The sequence below is a fragment of the Mustela nigripes genome, chromosome 9 (assembly GCF_022355385.1).
Source record: "Mustela nigripes isolate SB6536 chromosome 9, MUSNIG.SB6536, whole genome shotgun sequence".
In the NCBI taxonomy this organism is placed as follows: domain Eukaryota; kingdom Metazoa; phylum Chordata; class Mammalia; order Carnivora; family Mustelidae; genus Mustela; species Mustela nigripes.
In genome coordinates, this window is record NC_081565.1 from 22,326,997 (window position 1) to 22,352,446 (window position 25,450).

At 40.6% G+C, this 25,450-nt stretch overlaps 1 protein-coding gene and 1 non-coding gene across 4 annotated transcripts in view; both read left to right on the forward strand.

Moving 5' to 3' along the window:
• The window catches only part of SVEP1 (sushi, von Willebrand factor type A, EGF and pentraxin domain containing 1), a 178,849-nt gene extending 160,624 nt beyond the window's left edge, over positions 1-18,225 (forward strand). For all 3 annotated transcript variants that reach the window (XM_059411091.1, XM_059411092.1, XM_059411093.1), the window contains 6 exons: positions 339-515; positions 4,385-4,555; positions 6,056-6,151; positions 8,009-8,104; positions 12,960-13,053; positions 17,838-18,225. In XM_059411091.1, coding sequence (XP_059267074.1) covers positions 339-515; positions 4,385-4,555; positions 6,056-6,151; positions 8,009-8,104; positions 12,960-13,053; positions 17,838-17,859 — 656 coding nt within the window. In that variant the 3' untranslated portion in view covers positions 17,860-18,225. The remainder of the gene's footprint in view (positions 1-338; positions 516-4,384; positions 4,556-6,055; positions 6,152-8,008; positions 8,105-12,959; positions 13,054-17,837) is intronic.
• Positions 13,264-13,367, forward strand: LOC132025243 (U6 spliceosomal RNA). Its single transcript, XR_009406505.1, has one exon. It is a non-coding gene; the product is annotated as a U6 spliceosomal RNA (small nuclear RNA).
• Positions 18,226-25,450: the final 7,225 nt, after the last annotated feature.

A 25,450-nucleotide genomic window follows, 5' to 3' on the forward strand; every position in this document is an offset into this window, starting at 1 on the left:
TTTAATGCGCTCACTGATTCCTCGCACACCTCTTCTTTCCCCAGTGTTGGGCCATAATTTCAAACAACTATTTAATTTGCCATCTTAGAATTTTAGGACAAGGTGTTAGTGGTGGAATAACTTGAGGTTTTCAGATCTGATCTGATCCTATCCTTAAAAATAATTTCATGCAGTTGCAAAACACATTTTTTTTAACATTTGAAGTTCTGTATTTTTAAGCCTCGTATGATCCTCACTGAGAACCCAACTCTAAAGGGCTCATCCTACTCTGCTTTAAAGAATAAATTAAGAGAAGGAGAATATCAGTAAGCATTTTTTGTTGTTGTTCTGTTTAACAGCAAATCCATGCCCTGTTCCTTTTGTGATTCCTGAGAATGCTGTGCTTTCTGAAAAGGAGTTTTATGTTGATCAGAACGTGTCCATCAAGTGTAGGGAAGGCTTCCTGCTCCAAGGCCAAGGCATCATTACCTGTAACCCTGACGAGACGTGGACGCTGACAAGTGCCAAATGTGAAAGTAAGTAAATGGACAGGTGGATTCCAGTTCCTTTGATTAGTGCGGAACGTTTTCTCATCCTTGTGAGATATTTTCTGTCAAGTAACTTAAATGTAGATATTGAGCTCTCTGTCATATGGTTGTCAGCTTCTGTGCTGACAATTTTTAAAATTTAAAAAAAGGAATAGATCTTTATGGGGCACCAGGATGGCTCAGTCAGTTAAGCAACTGCCTTCGGCTCAGGTCACGATCCCAGGGATCGAGTCCCGCATCAGGCTCCCTGCTCAGTAGAGAGTCTGCTTCTCCCACTCCCTCTTCCTCTGCCTGCTGCTCTGCCTACTTGTACTCTCTATCTCTCTGTCAAATAAATAAATAAAATATTTTTTAAAACAATAAATAAATAAATAAACTTTTTTAAAAGATCTTTGAATTCCAAACATAAAAAGAAAACTTTCCAGAAGTAGGCTAAAACCTACTTGGCCAGGATTTACTGAACAGATTTTCAAAATGTGTTCTTCTAGGAACGAGCAAAATGTTAAATCTCAAATATATTTTTCTTCCAGGACACCTGGCTGGCTCAGTCAGTAGAGCATGCACCTCTTGATCTCGGAGTCACTATCTCGAGCCCCAGAGTGAATGTAGAGATTACTTTAAAAAAACAAAATACATATTCTTCCCATATTCCAAGAGTACCCAAACTGTTCTTTAACAGGCTATGAATGCTTTACCATACAAAAATGATTCCACAGTGGTTCTCAAACTTGAACTACCTGGAAGACTTGTTTAAAACAGGTTCCTGGGCTCCTCCTTTGAATGTCTGGTTCCGTAGGCTGGGATGAGGCCTGAGAATTTGTATTTGGAAGAAGTTTCCAGGTGTTGCTGCAGATGCCGGTCCTGCAACCACAGTTTGAGAACCCCTGGGCTAGCACCATTTTGATAGAGAACCCAGAATTTGGCAGCATCACTTGCTGCCTTGTGGTAACTTAAAACATCTGCCCTGCCCAACATCCCACCCTCCAGCTCCCTTGTCATCCAAGCCACTCCCTCTGCAGCAGTTAACAAACATTCATCGAGTCTAGCCCGATGCAGGACACAGGGCCGCGTAGTCCGAGAATATATCATGCCTGCGATGACCATCTTCAGAACTCTTGCCCTTCACTTAAGAAGAAAAGTGTGTGTGAAGGCCACGGGGATGGTGGAGTTGGAGAAGACGTGGGTTTGAATTCTGTCCTCGGAGCTTTCTAAGTCGAAACTTATGCCTGTGCCCTAACTTCTCTGAACCTTCGGGCTCTCGTGCGTTAATGGCCCAATAACACCTGTCTCACAGATTTGTTTTGAAGAATCAGTGAGTCGGTGTATTTCTTCCAGCCGTGTCTCCTGATAGGAAGAGATACACCAACAGCCCAAGTGTCTGAATTGCCAGCCAGCAGCCTATCGCAGCCTTAGAATTTCGATTTTTACTCCAGCAAATATATACTATACGTTTAGCCTTATAAAATCGACCCCAAGCGAAATGGGAAGAACTGCGTGTGTATAAACGTTGACCAGCGGCCTGAACTGAGGCAGGCCAAGGGCCCTGATCCTGAGACGTACCACGCAGAGCCAGGGACACCGAGCGAGGAGAGACATGCACTGTGGGCGTGTTTCATTCTTCCTCTGTGTTCTTGAGAGGCTCGGGGGTTGCCATGGAGAGGAGACAGTTTCTACCCTTGTTGGCTGTCCTCAATCCCTCTTTTGCATTTTTTATTACACAGAAAGCCTCTGGCTTAGAAGACAATCTCTTCGCTGAGGGACATGAGCAACAACTTACCTCTTTTCCTCTCATCCTAATATTTATTTTTACAAATCAGTGATTAAAATTTTTCATGTTTGGGAATCACCTGGGGAGGATGGGTAAGATCCAGACTCGCAAACTAGAAACTCCTGAAAGTTTCATTTTCAGCAAAAACCCAAGGTGATTCCCATATGGTCGTCTGAGATCTGGAAATCAGCCATCAGCTTGCCGCGACCTTTCTACCGGCTGCTCCCCCGGCCTGGAAGCTCTTTCCCTCTGATCCATTCCAGCGCTATGGCCCAGTCCAAATGCTGCCTTCACTGTGATTTGTACCCTGATAATCCTGAGTATATTCAGTCACATTCACCTTGACTTTCCTGTAGGAGAGTATCCAGCTCTTTTTAAGTTGTCCATCATTCTGCTCCTTGTCTGAACAAAGGAACAGCATTTTCTTCATTGGTTTCTTTCCAATTTCTGAGCCACAGAAGGCATTGGTACATCTTTTACAGCTGACTCACTGAATTAACATTTGTAACCACCTTGAAGGAAAAGAACATTTAGAAAAATCATACACATCGGTCATACCTTTGACAAGTTCTTCATAGTATTATGACCACCAAGTGACCTTTTCGACTTCACGGAGAGTCATCCAAAAGTTAGACTTACACGAACAGGATGCTGACTGGAATCCCAGCTCCAATCCAGGCCTTGTCTGCTGAGCCACCCCAGATTCACTCTAGTCATCCCAAGGCTTCTCGAGGCAAAATTAGTTATAAAGCTTTTTCTTTTCTTTTTTTTATTAATTTATTTATTTTCAGCATAACAGTATTCATTATTTTTGCACCACACCCAGTGCTCCATGCAATCCGTGCCCTCTATAATACCTACCACCTGGTTCCCCCAACCTCCCCCCCCCCCGCCACTTCAAGCCCCTCAGATTGTTTTTCAGAGTCCATAGTCTCTCATGGGTCACCTCCCCTTCCAATTTCCCCCAACTCCCTTCTCCTCTCTATCTCCCCATGTCCTCCATGCTATTTGTTATACTCCACAAATAAGTGAAACCATATGATAATTGACTCTCTCTGCTTGACTTATTTCACTCAGCATAATCTCTTCCAGTCCTGTCCATGTTGCTACAAAAGTTGGGTATTCATCCTTTCTGATGGAGGCATAATATGCCTCCATCAGAAAGCTTTTTGTTTAAATATACAGTACATGTCACTTCTAAAAGAAGATTGTCATTCAATCTCTCATATTTCGAAAGCAGAGAGTCACTGGGTTACAGTCTTGAAAAGAAGGAAACTGATGTGAAGCCTTGAAACCTTGAATGTCATAAACCTCATCAAAGTGTGTAAACTGAGTCTAGACAGGCTAAAGAAATACTCATTTACTCACTTTTCAAACATGTCTCGAGAGCCCATTGCCTACGGGATGCTATCTTCGGCACCAATACCATGGTCTTTTTTTTCTTTTTTTAAGATTTTATTTATTTATTTGACAGACAGAGACCACAAGTAGGCAGAGAGAGAAAAGGAAGCAGGCTCCCTGCTGAGCAGAGAGCCCGATGCAGGGCTCCATCCCAGGACACTGGGATCATGACCTGAGTTGAAGGCAGAGGCTTAACTGAGCCACCCAGGCGCCCCACCAGTACCATGGTCTTGATGGAATAGGCACTACTGCAGTTCATGAGCTTTACTCTAAAACAATAGACTTCAAATAACCCCCATGCTTCTCCCCTTCTGATTTGATCAGCATCCTGCATGAACCTTCTCTTGGAAGCTACCTCTTTGGAAATCCACAAAAACTCATTCTTGGACTCCTCGAGACTTCTTGCTTGATAAAAACAAAACAAACAACAACAACAAAACAGCTCAGGTTCAGCCTTTGAATCAAAAGACAAAACCTTTGATCCTGCACATCTCATTTTTTCTAGACAGCAGCAGATTATACTTTTAGTTCCTAGTATCTCTTAGTTACTATACAGGTGAAAAGGCAACTTTCTGTATTTCATCTTTGCTCTTTAAATCAATCCAGTCTTTGAGAGGAGACTGTGTTCTCTTCTGACCACTAGCTGGGTCAGTAGCACACACTTCATCGTGGTTCTGTTTTCCCGCAGAAATATCCTGTGGTCTGCCAACTCATGTCGAAAACGCGATCACTCGAGGCGTACATTACCAGTATGGGGACATGATCACCTACTCGTGTTACAGTGGATACATGCTGGAGGGTTCCCTAAGGAGTGTTTGCCTGGAGAACGGAACCTGGACGTCGCCTCCTGTTTGCAGAGGTAAGGGAATCTTTAAATGGCTATTTCTCAGGGAAGCGCTGGGGAAATGCGAATAGTCTGATAAGGCCAACAGCTATATGCATGAACTATTACTTCTCCTTGGCTTTAAATTTTCTCTTGACATCTATGTCATTTTCCTTAACTTTATGGGTTTGAGTTTCAAAAGCTTTCATATAAAACTCCGGTGGAGCACATGGCCCCTTCCTGAGTCGATCGTGGGTCTTAGTCCAAGTGTTCTTCCAGAGTATTCTCCAGCTGCTAGGGGAGCTCTGTCATGCATGAGCCCTGAGGGCACTTCTTGGACAGTCAGGTCGTTTGAGCAGATTCCACTCCCATCCTGGGCAGACCCGTAGCCCTGCCAGAGATAGGGTAGCCTGCCCCATGGCGAGAGTAAGACACAAGATGTACTGGGCAGCCCCAGGGTCTCCTGGGCCATGCTGGGGACTGGTGACAAGCTGGTGACAAGCGCTCCATGCTCACACCAGCACTGCTGTCCCTTCACTTGCTGGATTGAATTTGCCAACCCAAGGATGAATTTTGTGTGTGCAGCCCATAAAATCTTCTTGGGAGAACGAGGGAACAAGGCTCTGTGCTTAAAATTCTGCAAAATCGAAAGAGGTACATAACAAGGCATCCCAATAGGTCCTAAAATGTACATCTTTCTAATAGAACAGGATTCTTTCTTACAAACCATAATGATTAGTCCAGTCTACAAATACTAACTGAAAGTCAAGAGCTATACTCATGAACAAGAGCTGAAAGAAAAATCGAACAGTTGAGTGCATTGTCCACATGGCCACATGGGCCCTGGTGAGATTTGGACTGGGGGTAAAAGGGCCAGAGTATTTAATGACCCATCAGGGCTGGGAGAATTGAGGAAATCAATGAATGAATGGCCTGAGCCCCAAAAGAAGCAAGGGTGATTGCAGGAGAAGGAAGATGAATTGTCTGAAAGCAACAGTGAGAAACGAGATCACTAACACATGGAGTGTAAGAGAATGAGAGGACTGCGGAGGAAGTGCCACCTTCCTAGAGCAGCCCACTTCAAATCAGAAGTCAAATGAGAGCTGTGTCTGCTGGCTGGCTTGCTTGTTCCTCCATGTGCCTATCTTAAGACACTCAATGACAGTAGCAGCACCAAAGAGCTCTTGACCATTAAGGGCACCTTTGGAAGGGCATTCTCAGATCTTCCGGAAGAGGATTTTCCCCTGGTCCAGACCAAAAGAGATGACCTTCTGTCTAAACCACCTTGTCCCTTCTGCTCTGAGTCCTCAAATTACTAAAACTTTGAAAGCCACATTCTCAGAACTATCCAAGCTTATTTATGCCCCTTTCTGAGAGCCCTCACATTTGTCCGTGACTAAATATTGAGGTTCGGTTTTCTTTTCCATAAATCTTGACTCTAGGAAATGTTATGAAATTTAAGTAAGGAATCCTATTTCCCAACAAATACCCTTCCATAATTCCCTGGGTTTATGATCTATCCTGCTTCTTTTCTAGCTGTCTGTCGATTTCCTTGTCAGAATGGAGGGATCTGCCAACGTCCCAATGCTTGCTCCTGCCCAGATGGCTGGATGGGGCGCCTCTGTGAAGAACGTGAGTCTGTCCTCAAACCTTCCATGTTACGTCCTTAAACCTTACTTTGAGTCCTGATAATTTGCCTGGAAGCTGCCAACTCAGGGGAGTTACTAGGAACTGGCTTTACTGTTAGAAGGAACTCATTTGCTTAAATCCTGTAGCAGGCCAGGCAAGAGGGCCTAGGGTTGATCTGAATATGTCTATTATTTGCAAAAGATCTAGACTATAAGTGACCTTGAAAATACAGTGATCCGCAGTCCATCCAGAGCCATCTCCACATGCCTTCTGTCACAAATTCCCAGGAAGCCTCTGGAGAAGGACCTTATAATAGAGGGTTTCTTGGCCTCTATCTTCCCTATCTCAAGTCCATTTATATGCTGTGCCTCTCATTGCTGTAGTTGGGATAAATTGATGGCATTGCATAATAAATCACTTTTATGTAGTATTTGCAGCCCACCATTCACTCTTTTAGGGGTGGTTCTTCCCAACTAAGAAAATAGGGGAAGTTGGCCCTCCAGTATCTAGACAATGCTTAGTAAATTGATGGAATTTTGATCCTTACGAAAATATGTTTGAATTTGAACATTCAGGAGAATGGAAATAAGTGGTTTTAAACTGTTTTTCAATGTCTAATCTATACATTGTTTCGGTATCTTAAAATACATATATAAGGATAAAATGATTTCATATTGCATTGGGAGTGGTGTCTGCAAATCACATTAAGAGTCATTTGGGTGATGGCCATTGGTCTGTATCAGTTTTTTTGAAGACCAGCATGGTATAAGAGATTCTAAAGCTGTTTTAAGTGTAATTCTTGCAACTAATCTGGAAAGGAAAATACACAATGGAAATAAATTTGGCTGCTAACAACTCACCAAAGCAAGTATTCTCACAGTGATTAAGAAAGAAGAGAAATTGTGTTTTTCCTCCCTCTTCTCCCCAACCATTCTAAAGCTGTTTTAAGTGTAATTCTTGCAACTAATCTGGAAAGGAAAATACACAATGAAAATAAATTTCTGCATTCCTTCCCATTTAGGGCTTCCAAACTTGACCTGCTATAATGCTAGGAGTCCAAAGACCAGGGAAACATTTCCCCTAGGGGTCTAGCCGAGCTTGCTGAGCATGTGGCCACCCTCCTTCATTAGACCAGGGCTTCCCTAGCTTTAATGTGTGTACAGACCACCTGTGAGACGTTAAATGCAGATTCTGATTCAGTAGTTCTGGTTTGGGACCTGAGATTCCACATTTCCAGCCAACTCCTAGGTCATGCCAGTGCATGAATTGTTCTTCGAGCAGCAAGCCATGAGACTACCCCACTCCTTTTAAACAGATTGTTCCTCTTTAAAGAGCTCATATTTTCTAGGAAGAATGATTGGAGGGTGTAAAGGAGGCCTGATTCAGTCCTCTGATCCTAGGAAATAAAGGGTGAGTGGTCCCATCACTGCTGATGTGTTGCCAAAACCGGCCTACAGGATAGCCCCTTGGACCCCAGTCATACCTTTAATTCAAGCAGTGAGAGAGCCTCGAGACAGCCAAACCCTCTTGAGCACTTCACGTAATTTGAAAAGGAAATTTGAAATGATAATAAGTGGAGAACATTCTGCTTATTCTGTGAAGAGAAAGCAAAGCTCTTAGTAGACATCGATTACGGTATATCCTCTCTGAAAGTATATTTGGCACTAGAGTCATTTCGTGAGGCTAAAGGTCCACCCTTACTTTCCTGATTATGTTTACTGATTACTAAACAGAACACATCCAGGGAGACATATCTGGTGGGTCATTCAAGGTTTTCTTCCTCCTGGAAAATTTTTTTTTCAACATTTGAACATGTCTGAATGTGTATTTTGATTAAATTTGTTTTGGTCTCCTTTCCAGCAATATGCATTCTACCCTGTTTGAATGGTGGGCGCTGTGTGGCCCCTTATCAGTGTGACTGCCCACCTGGCTGGACGGGGACCCGCTGTCATACAGGTAGGCCTTCTCTCGCGGTTTGTTTTCTTGTTGACTTGACTCCATGAGGCCCTAGAGGACAGTGGTGAGCGTGACTCAGAATCAGAGGTGGCAGGGAAACGAAATGATGCCAGAGTCACTCTGGCATCCCTCAAGATGGTCTCTTGGATGACGGTCTCAATGCTGAGCTCTGTGACTGCGTAAGAGGCACCTGTCAGGGTCGAGAACCAAAGACGGGAATCTCAGTCCGCTCAGTTGTCATCCTTCTTCATGTCATCTGCTCTACTTTGCAGAATGTCAAGAAAACATGGGGAGGTTCAGAAGAATATTTATTTTAATCTCTATGAAACTAAGTTACTAACTGCATGGTAACTTTTCATTAAGAACAAGGCTCGGAATCATTACCATTTAAGTTAAATCAAAGAGATGGTTCCTTCATAGACAGCAGTAACAAATTGTTGGTTAATTGGGGACAGACACATCCCCTTAACCACCCTTTCCTATCTCAAATATGACCTCTACTCCTCTGCACTTGGAGGTCTTAACTGTTGGGTTACCTATCTGTCATTGCCCCCACTAGATGACATGCTGCTTGGGGACGGGGTGTCCCTTTGTGGTCATTACATGCCAGTACCTAAAACAGCGCCTACGTACGATAGGTTTCTCATGTGGAAGAAACAAATCAGTCTAAAATGACAGGTTTGGACCTTCTTAAAGTCTGATATTTTTAGGTAACTATTAAAAGAAGACAACTCGCTGTATTTATTTGGTATTCACTCTAGCACTCCACTGTTTTTCTTGTAAACAATATTATACCATCTCTCTGATGGGATCAGACATCACGTAGAATAGGCACCAGAGCGTGTTGGCGTGTTGGCACCAGAGCTTGTCATAAGCTCTAGGGCCAGGGACCCATATAATTTAGCTTTTAAACTAGGACATTTCTGAGAGCGAAAGGGACACAATTGACAAGTGAACTAAGGAAATGGAAGTACCACCTACTGTCACAGGCAAGATCAGATGGGTCGTCCCCGTACCCCCGAAACAGCCGTCCGTGAATGTAGAAAAGGAAAAATCTACTGGAGGTTAAATGCAAAGCCCTTTATCGAAACTTTAAAAGCAATTAATAGAGTGTTTGTTTGTAACAGACCCACTTGGAGGTTTTATCTACATTTCCCAATTTGAAGTCACTTGCAAACGCTTCTGGCCGTGGCCCAGCCATCTTACTTTGCAGGCGGTGGCCCTGCTCTTCCAGGGGGAGGCACCCTTGATTATCCCGTTCTGTCCTCTGAGATTCCCAGTATCAACACCTTTCTGTTTCTCTCTGCACAGTACCTCCCCCATCCTACTCTGTCCCCACCGTCACCAGCTAGTAAAAGATCTTTCCTTGGAATCGCCATCAGATCTTCCTGTCTCTCCATTTCCAAGCTAAACATCATGACATACTCCTTTTGGTGTACCTTTTTGCCCTATTTCGGAACCTAAAATGGCTCTCTGTTGTGTCCACCACATCCAGCCCAAATTTTCAAGCACAGATCTTCTGACTTCCAAGGCTCTGCTTAGACTAGCTGCCACACACCTGGTAAAACTCAGCATTCATCCAGCCAAGCACACGCTGTCCCCTGCAGTGATGGCTTTCTCATTCCCCCATGACTCAGCACCATCCCATGGTTTCCCTCTTTCCCATACCTCTTCAAACCTTACCCAACCTCACAAGCCCTGCCCAAGTTTCCTCTTGTCTCCAAACTTGCTTTATACCACAATAATCTATTTTCTAACATCCCATTTCTACAGCTATGACACACTTAGGTACAACCATGCAGTTTAAAGCTCCGTTGATCTATTTTTATTTCTTCTAGCTCCTTGGCTCCCTAACTGGCGTTAGCTCCCCAATAACGCTGAGCCACATAGTGCTCCTTTCCTGAGCAGCTGCCTCAGCACACATCCCACTCACACGTCCTATATACTAAGCATACCACTGCGTATGATACGGGAGCTCCTGCTCTCCAGAATTTGATCTAGAAAAGCAGAATGGCCTATAAGCAGATAACTAGAGGCTAGCCAAATTCTCTGAAAGGGGTCATGATGACAACAGTGAGGGGTAGGTACATTAGCCAAGTGGAGACATTCCAAAGTCTTTGTAAGCATAGAATCAGAAGAGCAAGAGTAGCCATCAGAGGAGGATCATTCTACTCAAGGGCATGGAAGCATAACACAGGCGTATTCTGCATAGGAGAACTGAAGCCATAAAGCGAACGTAGAGGTGTGACTGGAAATGAAGCCGTCAGGATGGGCAGAGCCAGAGAAGGACACGCACTGTGTGCCAAGTTCAAGGTGCTAGATTATGCCCTGTGAGCAACAGAAGCCACGGAAGGATTTTAAGCAGGAAAATCACGTGTTGAGATTTTCTTTTAGAAAAGTGATTGTGGTGGCAGTATGGAAAATGGCAGAAAGCAAGACTTAAAATTGGGAGTCCACTTAGGAAGTTAACAAAACAGAATTGGCAAGATGTAATGAAGTCTGGGAAAATGTTAACTGAGAAGGGGGGTGGGTTGAGAGAAGTTGGGGAGGTGACTCGCTACTTGGCTATAGATTTATTAAGGGAGTCAAAGTGTGAGGTGAATCAAGACCAATACATGTTTTGGGCCCCTGAGGGGAAGGAGCTGCCATTTACTGAGATAGAGAACCCAAGAGGAGTATATTTGAAGGTACGGATAAGGAGTTAAGTTTGTACGTGCTGAGTTCAAGTTAAGTTTGTACCCTGTGAAACATACAAGGGAGAGGTCTGATAGGCAATGGAATGATGGTTTGGGTTCCCAGAAGATACATCTAGATTGAAGATAGCAATATATAAGTCATCACTGGGAAACATTCATGGAGAAAAACATAAGAGCATACAGAAATCACATTGCATGAAAAGGTAGCCCAAAATGGAACACTGGGGGCTTGCCTGTTACAGGGAAGAGGAGGTGTTAAGCTATTAGGCAAGGAAGTGAAATGAATTTGTTAGTACAGTCGGAAACCACTAAATCATCGTGCTTGTGAAAAGGAGTGGGGCACCTGGATGACTCAGTCAGTTGAGCGTCAGACTCTTGATTTCAGCTCAGGTCATGATGTCAGGATTGTACGATCGAGCCCCACATCAGGCTCTGCACTCAACATGGAGTGTGCTTGAGAGTCTCTCTCCCTTGCCCTCTGCCCCTCTCCTGACTCATGCATCCTCTCTCTCTAAAATGAGTAAATAAATCTTTTTTAAAAAGGGAAGGAAGGGACGCCTGGGTGGCTCAGTTGGTTAAGCAGCTGCTTTCGGCTCAGGTCATGATCCCAGCGTCCTGGGATCGAGTCCCACATTAGGCTCCTTGCTCAGCAGGGAGCCTGCTTCTCCCTCTGCCTCTGCCTGCCATTCTGTCTGCCTGTGCTCGCTCTCTCCCCCTCTCTTTCTCTGATAAATAAATAAAATCTTAAAAAAAAATTAAAATTAAAAAAAAGGGAAGGAAAAGGAGCAATTTTTTTATTAGTGAGCAGAATCTGTAGAGAGTTGGTTTTTAATGATTGGGTTTTATTTTTGCTATTTTTAATCCTGGGCTCTGTTTCATAATTCCCTCTTTATTGTGTGGCAGATACATGCATTCTGTTGGCCCACTCCCACTCATTACCTCCGCAAGGGTGAGGACAGGGTTGGGTTTTTTTCCCCGCCCAGTGTTTGCTTGTCAGGATGGGTGAACTATTAAAGAGATGACATTTACTTCTGTCTCACCGAAGATGAGTTTTTCATCTGGGAAACCTACTTTTCCATGTGATAATGAGGCTGAAACATTTCTGATTTCCAGCCTTCTTTCAACAGAAATTTTATTTTCTTCCTCAAGGAAGTTCTTCTTTTTCTTTGCTATGTTAAACTTGTGGGTGTTAGGTCTTCATCGGCTTTTAGCATCCGCAAGTTTTTTAACAGGTAGGTACATGCAGTTGAAGAGTGTGGTTGTGACACCATGCATTTGTGGGAAAGATGCCTAGATAATAAACCTTTGGGTGTTCACTCGGGGCTTTATCTGTGGCTAACTTTTAATTCTATTCCAGGTTCTGTAATTCCAGTTAAAGATGGTAAAAGCCATGAAATGTGTTTTCTAGCAAATACAAAGAACTTCTGAATCATCTCCTATTTTTATTTGTTTGTTTTGCTTTTTGTTATTTTAGATAATCTGTATGTCTGATTGATTATCTTAAGAGTTGGTGTCTGGGGACACCTGGATGGCTCAATCGGTTAAGCGGCTGCCTTTGGCTCGAGTCATGATCCCAGCATCCTGGGATTGAGTCCCACATTGGGCTCCTTGCTCGGCAGGGAGCCTGCTTCTCCCTCTGCCCCTGCTTGTGCACTCTCTCTCTCTCTGACAAATAAATAAATGAAATCTTTAAAAAATAAATAAATAAAATCTTTAAAAAAAAAGAGTTGCTGTCTTCTATAATGACTCAATCAGTCATAGAATTCACTGCTGGTTCTCAAAAGTGAGATAGTCTAATTGAGCATCTGAAATATTTGCACTTTAAAACCATATGTGTCAAATTGGTCACATAAAGAATACATGAGAAAAATCAGTGGATTTAATGTTATCAGCAAAGGTTTCAATACACAGGTGTAGGACTTAGCCTGGAGCTTAAATATGAGAATGGACTAGCGTGGAGGGGGAAAAAGGGAAAGGGTGGCGTCCCGTAACGCCATGCGGTCAAACAAAGTGGCAGAAATGTGTAATGCAGACGGCCGGTGGGGAGTGCCAGTGGCTAGAGCAGAAAGCACAGTGAGATCTTATTCTGTGTACATTTGCAGAACATCCTCCAACTTGCTAAGTATTAATTAAATAAATGCATGAACTTTTCATCCCAGCTGTTTGCCAGTCTCCCTGCTTAAATGGTGGAAAATGCGTAAGACCAAACCGGTGTCATTGTCTCTCAGCTTGGACAGGACATGACTGCTCCAGGTAAGATAATTAAAAATGAATATTTATCTCTAAGACAAAGAGGTCAAAACTCAAGGGACGTTTGTCCCAAGAGCCAGAAGGTAACTCTGCTTTAAGTATAATCCTTTTATATCCAAAAATGTCCATCTTCAGATACTCTCTAAATGTGAACCAGAGCCAACATAAAGAAGTATTAGTTAAGAAAACAATATCTCAAAAATAAATAATCTTTTGCTCACTTTGGCAGTATGTAAACTAAAATTTGAACAATGCAGAGGTTAGCATGGCTCCTTTAAAAGGATGGCATGCAAATTCATGAAACATTCCATATTTTTCCACAGAGAAAGGTTTAATTAAACAAATAAATTAACTGCCCTCTTGAACAGAAGATTGCAGCATTTATATGTAAGGATGTAAAATAAATAATAAACTCAATGCATTGTATTGATGTTCACTTGCATTCCTGATTACAATAGAAAATGGTATGGAAATTGATCAGAAATGTTTGTTTTTAAAGTCAAAAATCTTGTTTCAACTAATGTATGTATATGCAGTATTTAATTGACAAAAAAAATTTATGTAAAAATATGTCTGTCAGTTGGTTTCTCATTTCTAATCAGATAAATATCATAATTGAGAAAAGATTATTACAAAAATAACTCTAAGGGAAAATGATTAAATATAATTTAAACTATTTTTTACTGAAGTATATTTGACATCCACTATATTAGTTTCAGGTATACAGCTTAATGATTTGATATATATATATATAATATATATATAGCAAAATGATTATCACAATAGATCTAATTAGCCTCCATCACCACACATTTACAAAATGTTTTTCTCCTGATAGGAACTTATAAGATTTACTCTCTTAGCACCTTTCAAATATGCAATGCAGTGTTGTTAACTGTAGTCACCATGCTATACGTGAAATCCCTGTGACTTCGTTATTTTATGACTGGAAGTCTGCACCTTTTGACTCCTTTTTCACGTTTCGCCCACCCCCCACTCCCTGCCTCTGGCAACCACCAGTCTGTTCTCTGTACCTATGAGGGGTTTTTTTTGGTTGGCTGGTTATTTTGAGTGAGACCATATGGTATTTGTCTTTCTCTGTCCAACTTATTTCCCTTAGCATAATACCCTTGGGGGCCATCCACGTTGTAAATGGCAAGATTACATTTTTTAATGGCTGAATAATATTTCTGTGCATGTGTGTGTGTGTGTGTGTGTGTGTGCGTGTGTGTGACATTTTCCTGATCTGTTCATCCATCAGTGGACCCTTAGGTTGTTTCCACATCTTGGCTATTGTAAATCATGTTGCAATGAACATGGTGGTAGAGATACCTTTTTGAGTTAGTATTCTCATTTTCTTCAGGGAAATGCCAAGTTGTAGAAGAACTCCTGGGTTGTATGGCAGTTCTATTTTTAATTTTTTGTTTTTTGAGGAACCTCTGTACTGTTTTGCAGAGTGGCGGTACCGATTTCCATTCCCACCAACAGTGCATAATGTTTTCTTTTCTCCACATTCTTGCCGAAATCTGTTATTTCTTATCTTTTCGGTAATAGCCATCCCAGCAGGTGTGAGGTGATACTTCACTGTGGTTTTGATTTGTATTTCCCTGATGACTGAGGATGTTCAGCATCTTCTCATGTGTCTCTTGGCCACCTGGATGTCATCTTTGGAAGAATGTCTATTCAAATCCTCTGCCTGTTTTTTAATCTAATTGTTTGGGTTGTTTTTTGGTTTTGGTTTTGGGATTTTGGGTTTTGGGTTTTGTTTGTTTTTGTTTGTTTTTGCTATTGGGTCGTATAAACTCTTTCTGTATTTTGGATAGTAATCCCCTATCAGATCTATGATCCCATTCAGTAGGCTGCCTTTTCATCTTGTTGTTGGTTTCCTTTGTTGTGCAGAAGCTTTTAGTTTGATGTAGACCCACTTATTGATTTTTGCTTTTGTTGCCTTCGCTTTTGCTGTCAAATCCAAAAAATTGATCACCAAGACCAATGTCAAGGAGCTTGCCACCTATGTTTTCTTCTAGGAGTCTTATGGTTTCAACTCTTATATTTAAGTCTTTAATCCATTTTGGGTTAATTTTTATGTATGATTAAGAAAGTGGGGGATACCTGGGCGGCTCAGTCAGTTAAGCGTCTGCTTTCGTCTGCTCAGGTCATGTTCCCAGGGTCCTGGGATCGAGCCCCATATCAGGCTCCCTGCTCAGTGGGGAGCCTGCTTCTCCCTCTCACTCTGCCTGCCGCTCCCCCTGCTTGTGCTCTCTCTGTCTCTCTGTCAAATAAATAAATAAAATCTTACCAAAAAAAAAAAAAAAGTGGTCCAGTTTCATCCTTTTTCATGTGGCTGTCCAGTTTTCCCAGCACCATTTGTTGAAGAGATTATCCTTTCCTCAGTGTATATTCTTGGCTCCTTTGTCATAAATTAATTGACCATCTATGCATGGGTTTTTCCTGAGCTCTTTATTCTGTTTCACTGATCTATGTGTCTGTTTTTATGCCAACACCATACTGTTTTGATTACCATAGCTTTTGATATAATTTGAAATCAGAGAACATGACACCTCTAGCTTTTTTCTTCTCTCTCCAGATTTAAGCTTTTTTGAATTTCAGGAATTGTCAGACACACTGCACCATGCAGTGGATAAAGTATTTTCTTCACAAACATTGAAATGGTGGAATTTTACCAGCTCTATTTTAAGACTTCAGTATATGTTATTGTATTACATCACTTAGAATTGTATTATGTCTATTTACTTCCATCTTATAGTAATCATTAAAAACAAATGGATATTTTCATATTCACCTTAAAAAGCAGGAAATTCAGTTAGCTGAAAACAACTTTAATTTTTCCATTTTCTTTTATTTAATCGTGATTAGAAACTTGCAAAGGCAAAAATTTAAGTACAAATTTCATTTTAAAAAAATCAGTCTTGGTGCCAAGTGCCTTGAAGATGAATTTCTTCACATCATCCCATGTATATGCCATCTTTGCAGAGAGAAAACATAAATTAAACCCCAAAGAGCGAATTTGGATTATATATTTAGAAGCTTCCAAGATAAAAATAATAGTTTTATGGGAGAGCAGAGTTGAAAGAATTTAAGAAAATGAAAATAAAACTGGAATGGATTTCTGGGGAAAAAAGAAAAGAAGAGAGAGACAGAAAAAAATGATTAAAGGAATAAGAATGGAAATGACTCAAAAAGGAACAGGAAATATAACATCCTTATAATTTTAGACTTTCTATTTCAACTCCTTCTTCTTAGAGATAAGAAAAGGATACCCGGCGTTGTTTGTGTGATTCCCTAATATCAAAATACTCCCATAAGAGATCTTTCTCAACTGGGGAAGAATAATTATTAGCTTTTGTGAAAATATATTAATAAAGAAAAAATCTAGATATTCTTATGCAAAAGTTTAATTAAGGAATCTGAATGTATATATTCAGCAATCAGCAAAATAAACTACAAGGCGTATCCCACATTCAAGGAAAGGTCATCTTCAACCCAGATGATTGGGCCAGCTCCTGCCTCCTTGTACTGTGATGGATTATTCTAGGAGAAATTACTAGCTAGGACGCTCTTACCACAACTCTAACTAGCTTAATTAAAGAAAGGAATATGTTGTCACAATAGAAGGACCTTCATAGAACCCAAAGACATTAGGCAGCAAAGCATTAGTAGACCAGACTGAGGACTGGAAAGCCACGTACAGCCTCTCTACCTCTGGTCTCCCCTCCCCTCTCCAGTGCCCACTCCATCCTCTCTAGTGTGGTTTTCTCTGTTGTTCAGTTCAAGCGGAAGGACAGAATTGCTTAGAGCTTCCACATTTTACACGTCATGCCACATAAGCCACAGAAATGTATGCTGACCCAGTTTAAAAATCCAGGAGAAGAACTGACTACTCAGATCCAGTCATGGGCCCACCATGGATCCTAAGTTGAGTTATGTTGTACTAACGGGAAGAGTCATTTTGTCAAAATCTTCACTTTACTCTTGGGTAAAGGGGAGAGGAGGCTGACAATTCCCAGAAGAAAGAAACATTTCTTCTCATAGTAGGATTTTCTCTTCATAGTAGGATTCCCAAAATGGGAAGAGGAGAAAGCTTTTCTGAGAAATCAAAACAGTAAATGTTTCCAAACACTTTTTTTTTTTAATTTTTAATTTTTAATTCCTTCTCTCTGGCAAGATTGAGTGCCTTGAAGATTATCTCCCTCGGACTTACTCCAGGCACACACACACAAAAATGCTCAGTAAAGCTTGTTCACAGATGGAGCCGTTTCCAGGCATCAGTTGATAGCAGGCCGAGAAACGCCCTGTAGTATCCATTAAATTCCTCAACCTATAACCTTCTCTGCTGATGACTAAGACGGACCTGCTATTATTCCCAGTTAGTTCTGTCCTTAAGAAAGAGAGTGTATTTCCCCTGATCTCTATGGGCATCTTCAGGAAATCGATCCTAAATAAATGGCATAAGTAAAAACCCTAAAGTGTCCATGCTGTAAGGGACCTTCAGGTTCACGAAGACCAAACTCGTCGTTTTACAGATAAGAGGATAACCAGATGGGAGACTGGCAACAGAGCCAGGATCAAAACTCAGCTTCTGCTGATTCCTAGATCTTTTCCTAAGGTTGGCCCGTGTTCTCTCAAGGGATGCCCCCTCTCCATACAAACGATGTCACGGAGGATGCCTGCGGCGTCTGAGACTTTCAGTCCCATTTTCATCGGCCCCTAAGCTTTTACCTCTTCGCTTCGGTTCTTCTGTTGAATCTCTTTGTTTTTTGTTCCAGGAAAAGGAGGCCTGGGTTTTAACCACTGCACAACCAACCAGCTCTCCTAAAAGCAGGATCATCTCTTCCTGGTAGTCCTGGGCATCCTGGAACTTATGCAAAGAAATTCCAACACGGTGCTGGGTCTTGTTTTGTTTTGTAAACTTGTTATTTGGGGTTTACCTTTGTATTTTGTCTTCTATTTTGTTATTCTTTGTGACATACTTTCTTACATGTTTCCATTTTTAAATATGCTCATATTTTCGATATAAAGGTATATTAAATAGATGCTGCTCCACTCACAAAATGTACATACTCTGCTGTCTGCTGGGGAAGTTCCTGCTACACGTCTTTCTTCGGTTACTTAAAATGATTTTTCAATTAAAATCTATTTTGCTATTAAATAATATTTGGTTGGGTAGTGCCATTTTGTGCGATGTCCCAGAAATGATGAAGAGGATAACGATCTTTCATCCATGCTGGCCCAATACAGGATCACGTGCAGTGTATCGAGAAATCACAGTACAGAACACCCCTCGTTCTAGTTCCATCTTCTTCACAGTATGCAAAATCAAAAAGGTTTCCTTTTATTGAATCAACAGGTAGTTGTTGGACCTTACCACCTGCCACACAGAATGCTGAAGCCGGAGCTGAGGAATAGCCTGGCTGATTCCTTCCCCAGCATCTGGAAAGCTATAGGCAGTCAGCTTAGTGGATGGAGAGGGAAAGTATGGTCACGGCTCAGAAAGCAAAGTGGTTCCCTTCCTTCTCACAGCTGGAATAAGAAATGCAAGAACTGGAAGATGAACTGAGAGCCCACTCCTAGGCCATAATCCCACAGCTCACTGCTCTGGGAGATAGGAAAAAGCAGGACAGAAAAGGGGAAAGGAAAAGGCAAATGGGTGAAGTTCCCCCAAACTGTGCTCCTGGTCTCACTTGCAATAAAGAATTGATGCTGTCCAAAGCAGGGCTCAGCTCCCCCTCAATCACTCAATCACTGTACTTCTGCCAGGATAAAGACTTCCCTAGACTTCTGGAAAATAAAGCCAAACACTAGATTTTGTTTAAAACAAGAGAATCACAATCAGTTCACCTTCATCCTGGGAGAAATGCTGCCAAATCCGCCATGAGGTACATTGTAACACTACGAAGAAATGCAGGAACAATGAAGAAGATCTCGATTGTCCTAGTGGTTCTCTTCCCTGCCCTGCACTCTTCAGCTATTGACTTCTTTCTCCTGATGTTCACCCTCTTGACCAATTTTACGAGCTTATGGGTATACCTTTTATTTAGCTTATTGATGTCCTGTCAACTTCCAAACTATGTTGATCTTCATCATTTATAATCCTTAAACTATAAAATAAAAGCCAAGTAATAAAAAGAAAGATGGTACCAGAAAATAGAAGCTAAGGAAAGCTGCATTTGAAAACAAAACTCGGTTCTGAAAGTGTACCTGCTAAGTGGTATTTATATTGGGTTACTTTGAGTAGGTGAAAAGATCTTTATTTCATAGTAAGTTAAATTACTTGTGTTATGTAGGCAGTACAGTGAAGTAAAGCATCATGCAAATGAGGTTTGCAAATGATATTTCATATCGAGAAATATGAGTCACAGAGTAGAAACTCAAAAGTAGCTGAAGAACGTAATTTTTTAAATCTTCAGTACTGCATATATTCACAGTGAATTCTTAAATTTCTAAAAAGGAAGTAAGGATGTTTTCCAGCATACTAAAGCATAATCTGTTTCAAACCAACAATAACCAGTTCTATAGTGAAGTATTAAATGTTTCCCTTTAAAATCAGAAAGGAAGCAGAAAAGCTATCCCCATTAATCTTGAACATTATTCTGTGAGTTCCAGCCAAAGCAGTAATATATAAATTTATCAAATAAATGAAAGGTATAAGGATGAGAAAAGTAAGAGTCACACTTTTTATTTTGGCAGAAGGAATGGTGATATAACTTATAAAATGAAAAGCCAAAGGCATGAAAATTCATTAAAAACACCAAGTCCCATAAACTAGTTACAGATAAACATACAAAAAGAGCTTTCCTAAATGTCATTTAAAAATAGAAAATATAGTAAAAAAAGAAAAGATCCTATTCACAATATTAGTATATACATACATATATCTTTATGTATGTGTGTGTATATATTATATAAATAAGAAATGTATGTGACCTCAAGGAAAAATATTATAAAATCATACCTATAAACATTTAAAATGCTTGAATAATGCGAAGCATGCCATCTCCTCAGTGAGAGAATAACATGTTTTAAAGATGTCGATTTTTCCCAAATAAAATTATAGGCATAATTTAATTCTAATCATACCTGCCATACTGGAATTTTTTTTTGAAGCATGACCCAATTATTTATTCTAATGTTTATTGGGGAAAAAAAGTGGAAAATTAAAATATTTTAAAGAAAAATAATGAAAAGGCCTACTTTACTAAAAATCAAAACAATAAAAAGCTGTACTAGAGCTTTTTGGGTGGCTCAGTGGATTAAGCCTCTGCCTTCAGCTCAGGTCATGATCTCAGGATCCTGGGATCAAGTCCCACATCTGGCTCTCTGCTCAGCGGGGAGCCTGATTTCCCCTCTCTCCCTGCCTGCCTCTCTGCCTACTTGTGATCTGTCAAATAAATAAAATCTTTAAAAAAAAAAAAACTGCACTAATTACAATAGTGCAAGATGAAGACTCACGGAAGCATCAGTGTGATAGTCTATACACATAAATTCAAATATTCTACTTAAAAACTTTTAAGTAACCACTGGCATTTTTGTTATAAAGTATTAGTGAGAGAGAGGAGTATTGAGTGACTGGCATTAGACAATTGGTAAAAACATGAAAATCTCTTAATTTCTGTTCTCACCACAAAACAAAAGTAAATTCACGATGGATTTGGGAGTGAAATACCAATATCAAAACCATAAAAATGGCTTTTATAACTAATTTTTCATAGCAATTTAAAGATTTTAAAAAACCTAAACCTACAAGTCACAGAAAACGCATAGTAGGCATGATGGGTAGATTTGATAGCATAAGTAAATGGAAAGTTCTGGTGTCGTTTTAGAAATCGTCACCAAAATGTAAAGACACATTCTTATGGCAGACCAAGGATTAGTGCCTTTATTATAATGTCTTATTATGTAAACTGAAAAAGATACATGGAACTCAAGAGCATAGACAACTCACCAAAGAAATGCAGTAAATTCATTGCATGTGAGAAAATGTTGACCTTACCAATGCAGCATGCAGATTCAACAATAGTGAGAAGCCATTTGTTTATCAGCTTAGCAGTGATTTTTTTTTAAGATTTTATTTATTCATTTGACAGAGATCACAAGTAGGCAGAGAGGCAGGCAGAGAGAGAGGAAGGGAAGCAGGCTCCCTGCTGAGCAGAGAGCCCAATGCAGGGCTCAATCCCAGGACCCTGAGATCATGACCTGAGCTGAAGACAGAGGCTTTAACCCACTGAGCCACCCAGGCACCCTGAGATTAGCAGTGATTTTTTAAAGACTTTATTTGTCAGAGAGAAAGAGAGAGAGCACAGTCAGACAGAGTGGCAGGTAGAGGCAGAGGGAGAAGCAGGCTCCCTGCCGAGCAAGAGCCAGATGTGGGACTCAATCCCAGGGCGCTGGGATCATGACCTGAGTCGAAGGCAGTAGCTTAACCCACTGAGTCAGCCAGGCGTCCCAGCAGTGATTTATTTTTAACATTAATAGACAATGTGGGCAAATGTAGGATGACATAGGGAGTTTTATACATTGTCAGTGAGAATGGAAATCTGTAAAATAATTATAGAAAGCACTTAGACAGTACGTATCTTTAAAAGTGTTTTTATACACTGAGCTAATATAAAGCAAATTTTAGGCATGATAAAGTTCATCATAGCATCATTATTAATTGGTAAAAAAAAAAATGGACTTGGGTGAAAAGCCCAATGATAAGGAACTCTAAACTCTGCTACCTTAGCACATTTTTGAATCATGTATTACACAGCCTACGAAGATAACACAGTGACCTGGGGTCGGTGGGGGGGATGCATGGGGTGTAAGGTTAAATTAGGGAAAAGGCAGGATATAAAAATTTCCATACTCATATGGTTAAAAATCTACAAAAATAATGCATAATGACGAGGAGAAGGAAAAATGCCAAGGCCACAGAATTAGCAGTATCAGAACCTTAAAACTCGGATATATCTGGCCCCAAATATCTGTGCTTTTTTCATTGTATTCAAATACTACTTCTTAACTTCAGAATATTTATATGGCAAACATAATTAGCAGCAATAGATAAAAGCAAATTCAACAACACATGACAGCCAAATGGAATATGTTTTTGCACAAGAATGAAAACATTGTCCAACCATAGCACAGTGATTCCTACCCTCTATCATAGGAAAGTCAAGTACTAACACCCATATGATCATTTCAGCAGATGTAGCAAAAGCTTTCAGCAACGCTTAGTATCCATTCTCAATAAAATCTCTAAAACTCATACCACAAAGATACTTCTCTCCTAGAGTAAGGCTTTTCCTTTTCAAACTAACACTCATCATGCTTAGTAGAAGCTAACTAGCAAATTAACTGAAGTCAGTGGGTCAGGGTGTGCCAGGTCCAAATAAATCTCAAATTCCTGTGGCTTCTCAAAAAAGACAAAGGGTGTAGCAAAACGAAGCATGATCAGGAAGAGACAAAAAACGAAGACTGACATTACTCTTGGGAACCTTGAAACTATTATGCTCAGTAAAAGAAGCCAGATGCAAAAGGCCATATCGTGTTGGATTCCATTTATATGAAATGCCCAGAATAGGCAAATTATACAAACAGAAGATGGATAAGGAGAGAATGGGGAGTAAGTGCTGATGGGAACAGGATTGTTTTGAGGGTGAAGAAATGTTCTGCACTTTGATAGTGGTGATCATTGCCCAACTTTGTGAATATACTAAAAACCACTGACTTACACGCTTTAGAAATAATTTGAAAATAAAATTTTAAGGGACCCAAAAAGAAACAAATATATTTGACTGCAAATGTAAAAACTTCTCTTACAAGTCAAAAATTACCATTAACTGAATTTTGAAACCAAGGGAAAACATACATGACAAAATAATAATATTCTAAAATATTATGATTTAAAAGACAGCCATTAGAAAACATTTTTTGGGGGGGTCCAGGATGTGTACAAGCAATTCACTAAAGAAAAAATACAGATAGAAAAGGAGCAGCCCTACTAATTATAAAAGAAATGCAGATTAAAATGATGTACATTTTTGCTTACCAAATTGGCAAATATTTTACTGGGGGTGGGGGTGGGGGTGGTATTTGTTTTAGTGATAATGTGTGGTTGGCTATTAAATAAAATCATTTCAGGGCGCCTGGGTGGCTCAGTGGGTTAAGCCGCTGCCTTCGGCTCAGGTCATGGTCTCAGGGTCCTGGGATCGAGTCCCGCATCGGGCTCTCTGCTCAACAGGGAGCCTGCTTCCTCCTCTCTCTCTCTCTGCCTGCCTCTCTGCCTACTTGTGATCTCTCTCTGTCAAATAAATAAATAAAATCTTTAAAAAAATAAAAAATAAATAAATAAAAATAAAATCATTTCCTTGAACTTCTCTAGTTCAACCTTTCTCCAAAACATTCGGCAGCATGTATTAACAGCTTTAAAAATATGCATGCATATTTCTTACCTCAGTAAGTCCTAGTCTGAGAAGCAATCCTATTAAAAAAAAAAAATCTGACTTAGGGGCACAGATTTTTTTATTTGGATTTTTTGACAAAAAATCTGACTTGGGGCTCAGTCGGTTAAGTGTCTGACTTTTGATTTCAGTTCATGTCATGATCTTAGGGTCTTGGGATCAGTCCCCAGGTCAGGCCCGCTCTCAGCAGGGAGTCTGCTTGAAGATTCTCCTCCCTCTCCTTCCGTGCCTCCCCCTGCTCACGCGCACATCTCTCTCTCATATTTACGAAGAGTTTTAATAACATGAAAAATCATTATGGCATAATGTTCTGTGGAAAATAGTATATGAAATGTGCTTATTGGGGCACCTGACTGGTTCAGTCGATGGAGCAGGCCACTTTGATCTCAGGGTTGTGAGTTCAAGCCTGACGTTGGGTATGGAGATTATTTAAAACTAAAAACTCTCCAAAAACAACAAAAGAAGTGCTTATAGTGTGTTCTCCGTTGCCTAGAATATGCATATACAGTATGTGTAGAAAGAGATTTGCCAAACTTTATTAGTAATGATTTTCCCCAAGATGTGGAACATTGGGAAACTTTTACCCCTTATCCAAATTTCCCTTTATTTCTGACTTTTTTTTTTTTTTTTTTTTGCTGAAACATGCAGAGAATTTTTATTTATTCCGTATGTTACTACTTACATTTATTTAAAAAACAGCGCACAGATAGAAGCGCAGGCCAGGTGTTAGTTGGGTTCCAGGAGCTACTGCAATGAAATATATTACCCGGCATGATGGCGACAGTTTCTGAGTTATTTTCAAAGAAAATATATTGCTTTTATATTCATAAGCATACTTTCATGTTCACCAAAAGTAATCTTAAATTCATAAAAATTAATGGAAGTAAAAGCCCCACACTGATGCATAGGTCATCTTTCTGTCTACCCTAATTAATCTGGCGTATGCATTTGCATCAGTAAATTGAAAAATCTTGCCTCCATATAGTTTTGTTTAAACACTTCCTCAGGATTCTTTAGAGAAGAATTCAGATCAGGGTGATCATTAGGTTAATATAAAGATGGAAACTGCTACCAAGAGGCAATATCCATAAATTTGGAGCTGCATTTCTACACGGGAGAAGAATATTTGCTGGTGCTCAAATTGAAGGATTTAACAAGTTAATTATTGACACTGGCGATGTATTTTTACAGTCTGTCCTTGTGTTTCCTGCCCCAGGTGAATGCATGAGTCTGGCACAAGATTGCAAATTTACCAGCCACATTACATCAGAATTACTTTCTTTCTTTTTTTTTTTTTTTTTTTAATTTCTTTTCAGCGTAACAGTATTCATTGTTTTCGCACCACACCCAGTGCTCCATACAATCCGTGCCCTCTCCAGTACCCACCACCTGGTTCCCCCAACCTCCCACTCCCATGCTTCCTTAACAACCAACATAGCGACAGCAATCCTTTTTTTTTTTAATAAGGGCTTATACATAATTACTCATGATTTCCTCCTAACTCAGACCTTAAGGCAGTGACAGCAACTTCAGACTTCCATTTCTTTTTTTCCTAATGATCTTACAAAGCAGGCATTCCAGGTAACCTGGGCCCAAAATGCAGACTTGGATGGCACCTGGATAAAAGGGAACTGTTTTGAAAGGAATGGGAAGCTGCAGATGTGTTGTGAGGGCCACGCGTCTGTGTGTTCCTAGCTGCAGCCACCAGCGGGCAAAGCCACTTAAAGTACCTGCTCTTCCCCGGGAGTGTCACTGGGCTGTTGGGTTTTGTGAAGGAAGCCATGCTACTTTTAGGAGAGCCACACAGAGCTCGGCTGTTTGGGTGTCTGTAGGAGTTCCAGTACAGACTGCTGTCCTGTCCTAGGGAGGGAAAGATGCTGATCACACCCACCCCTCATAGAATTCTGGTGTATTCTCTCCACCCTCATGAGTCCCGA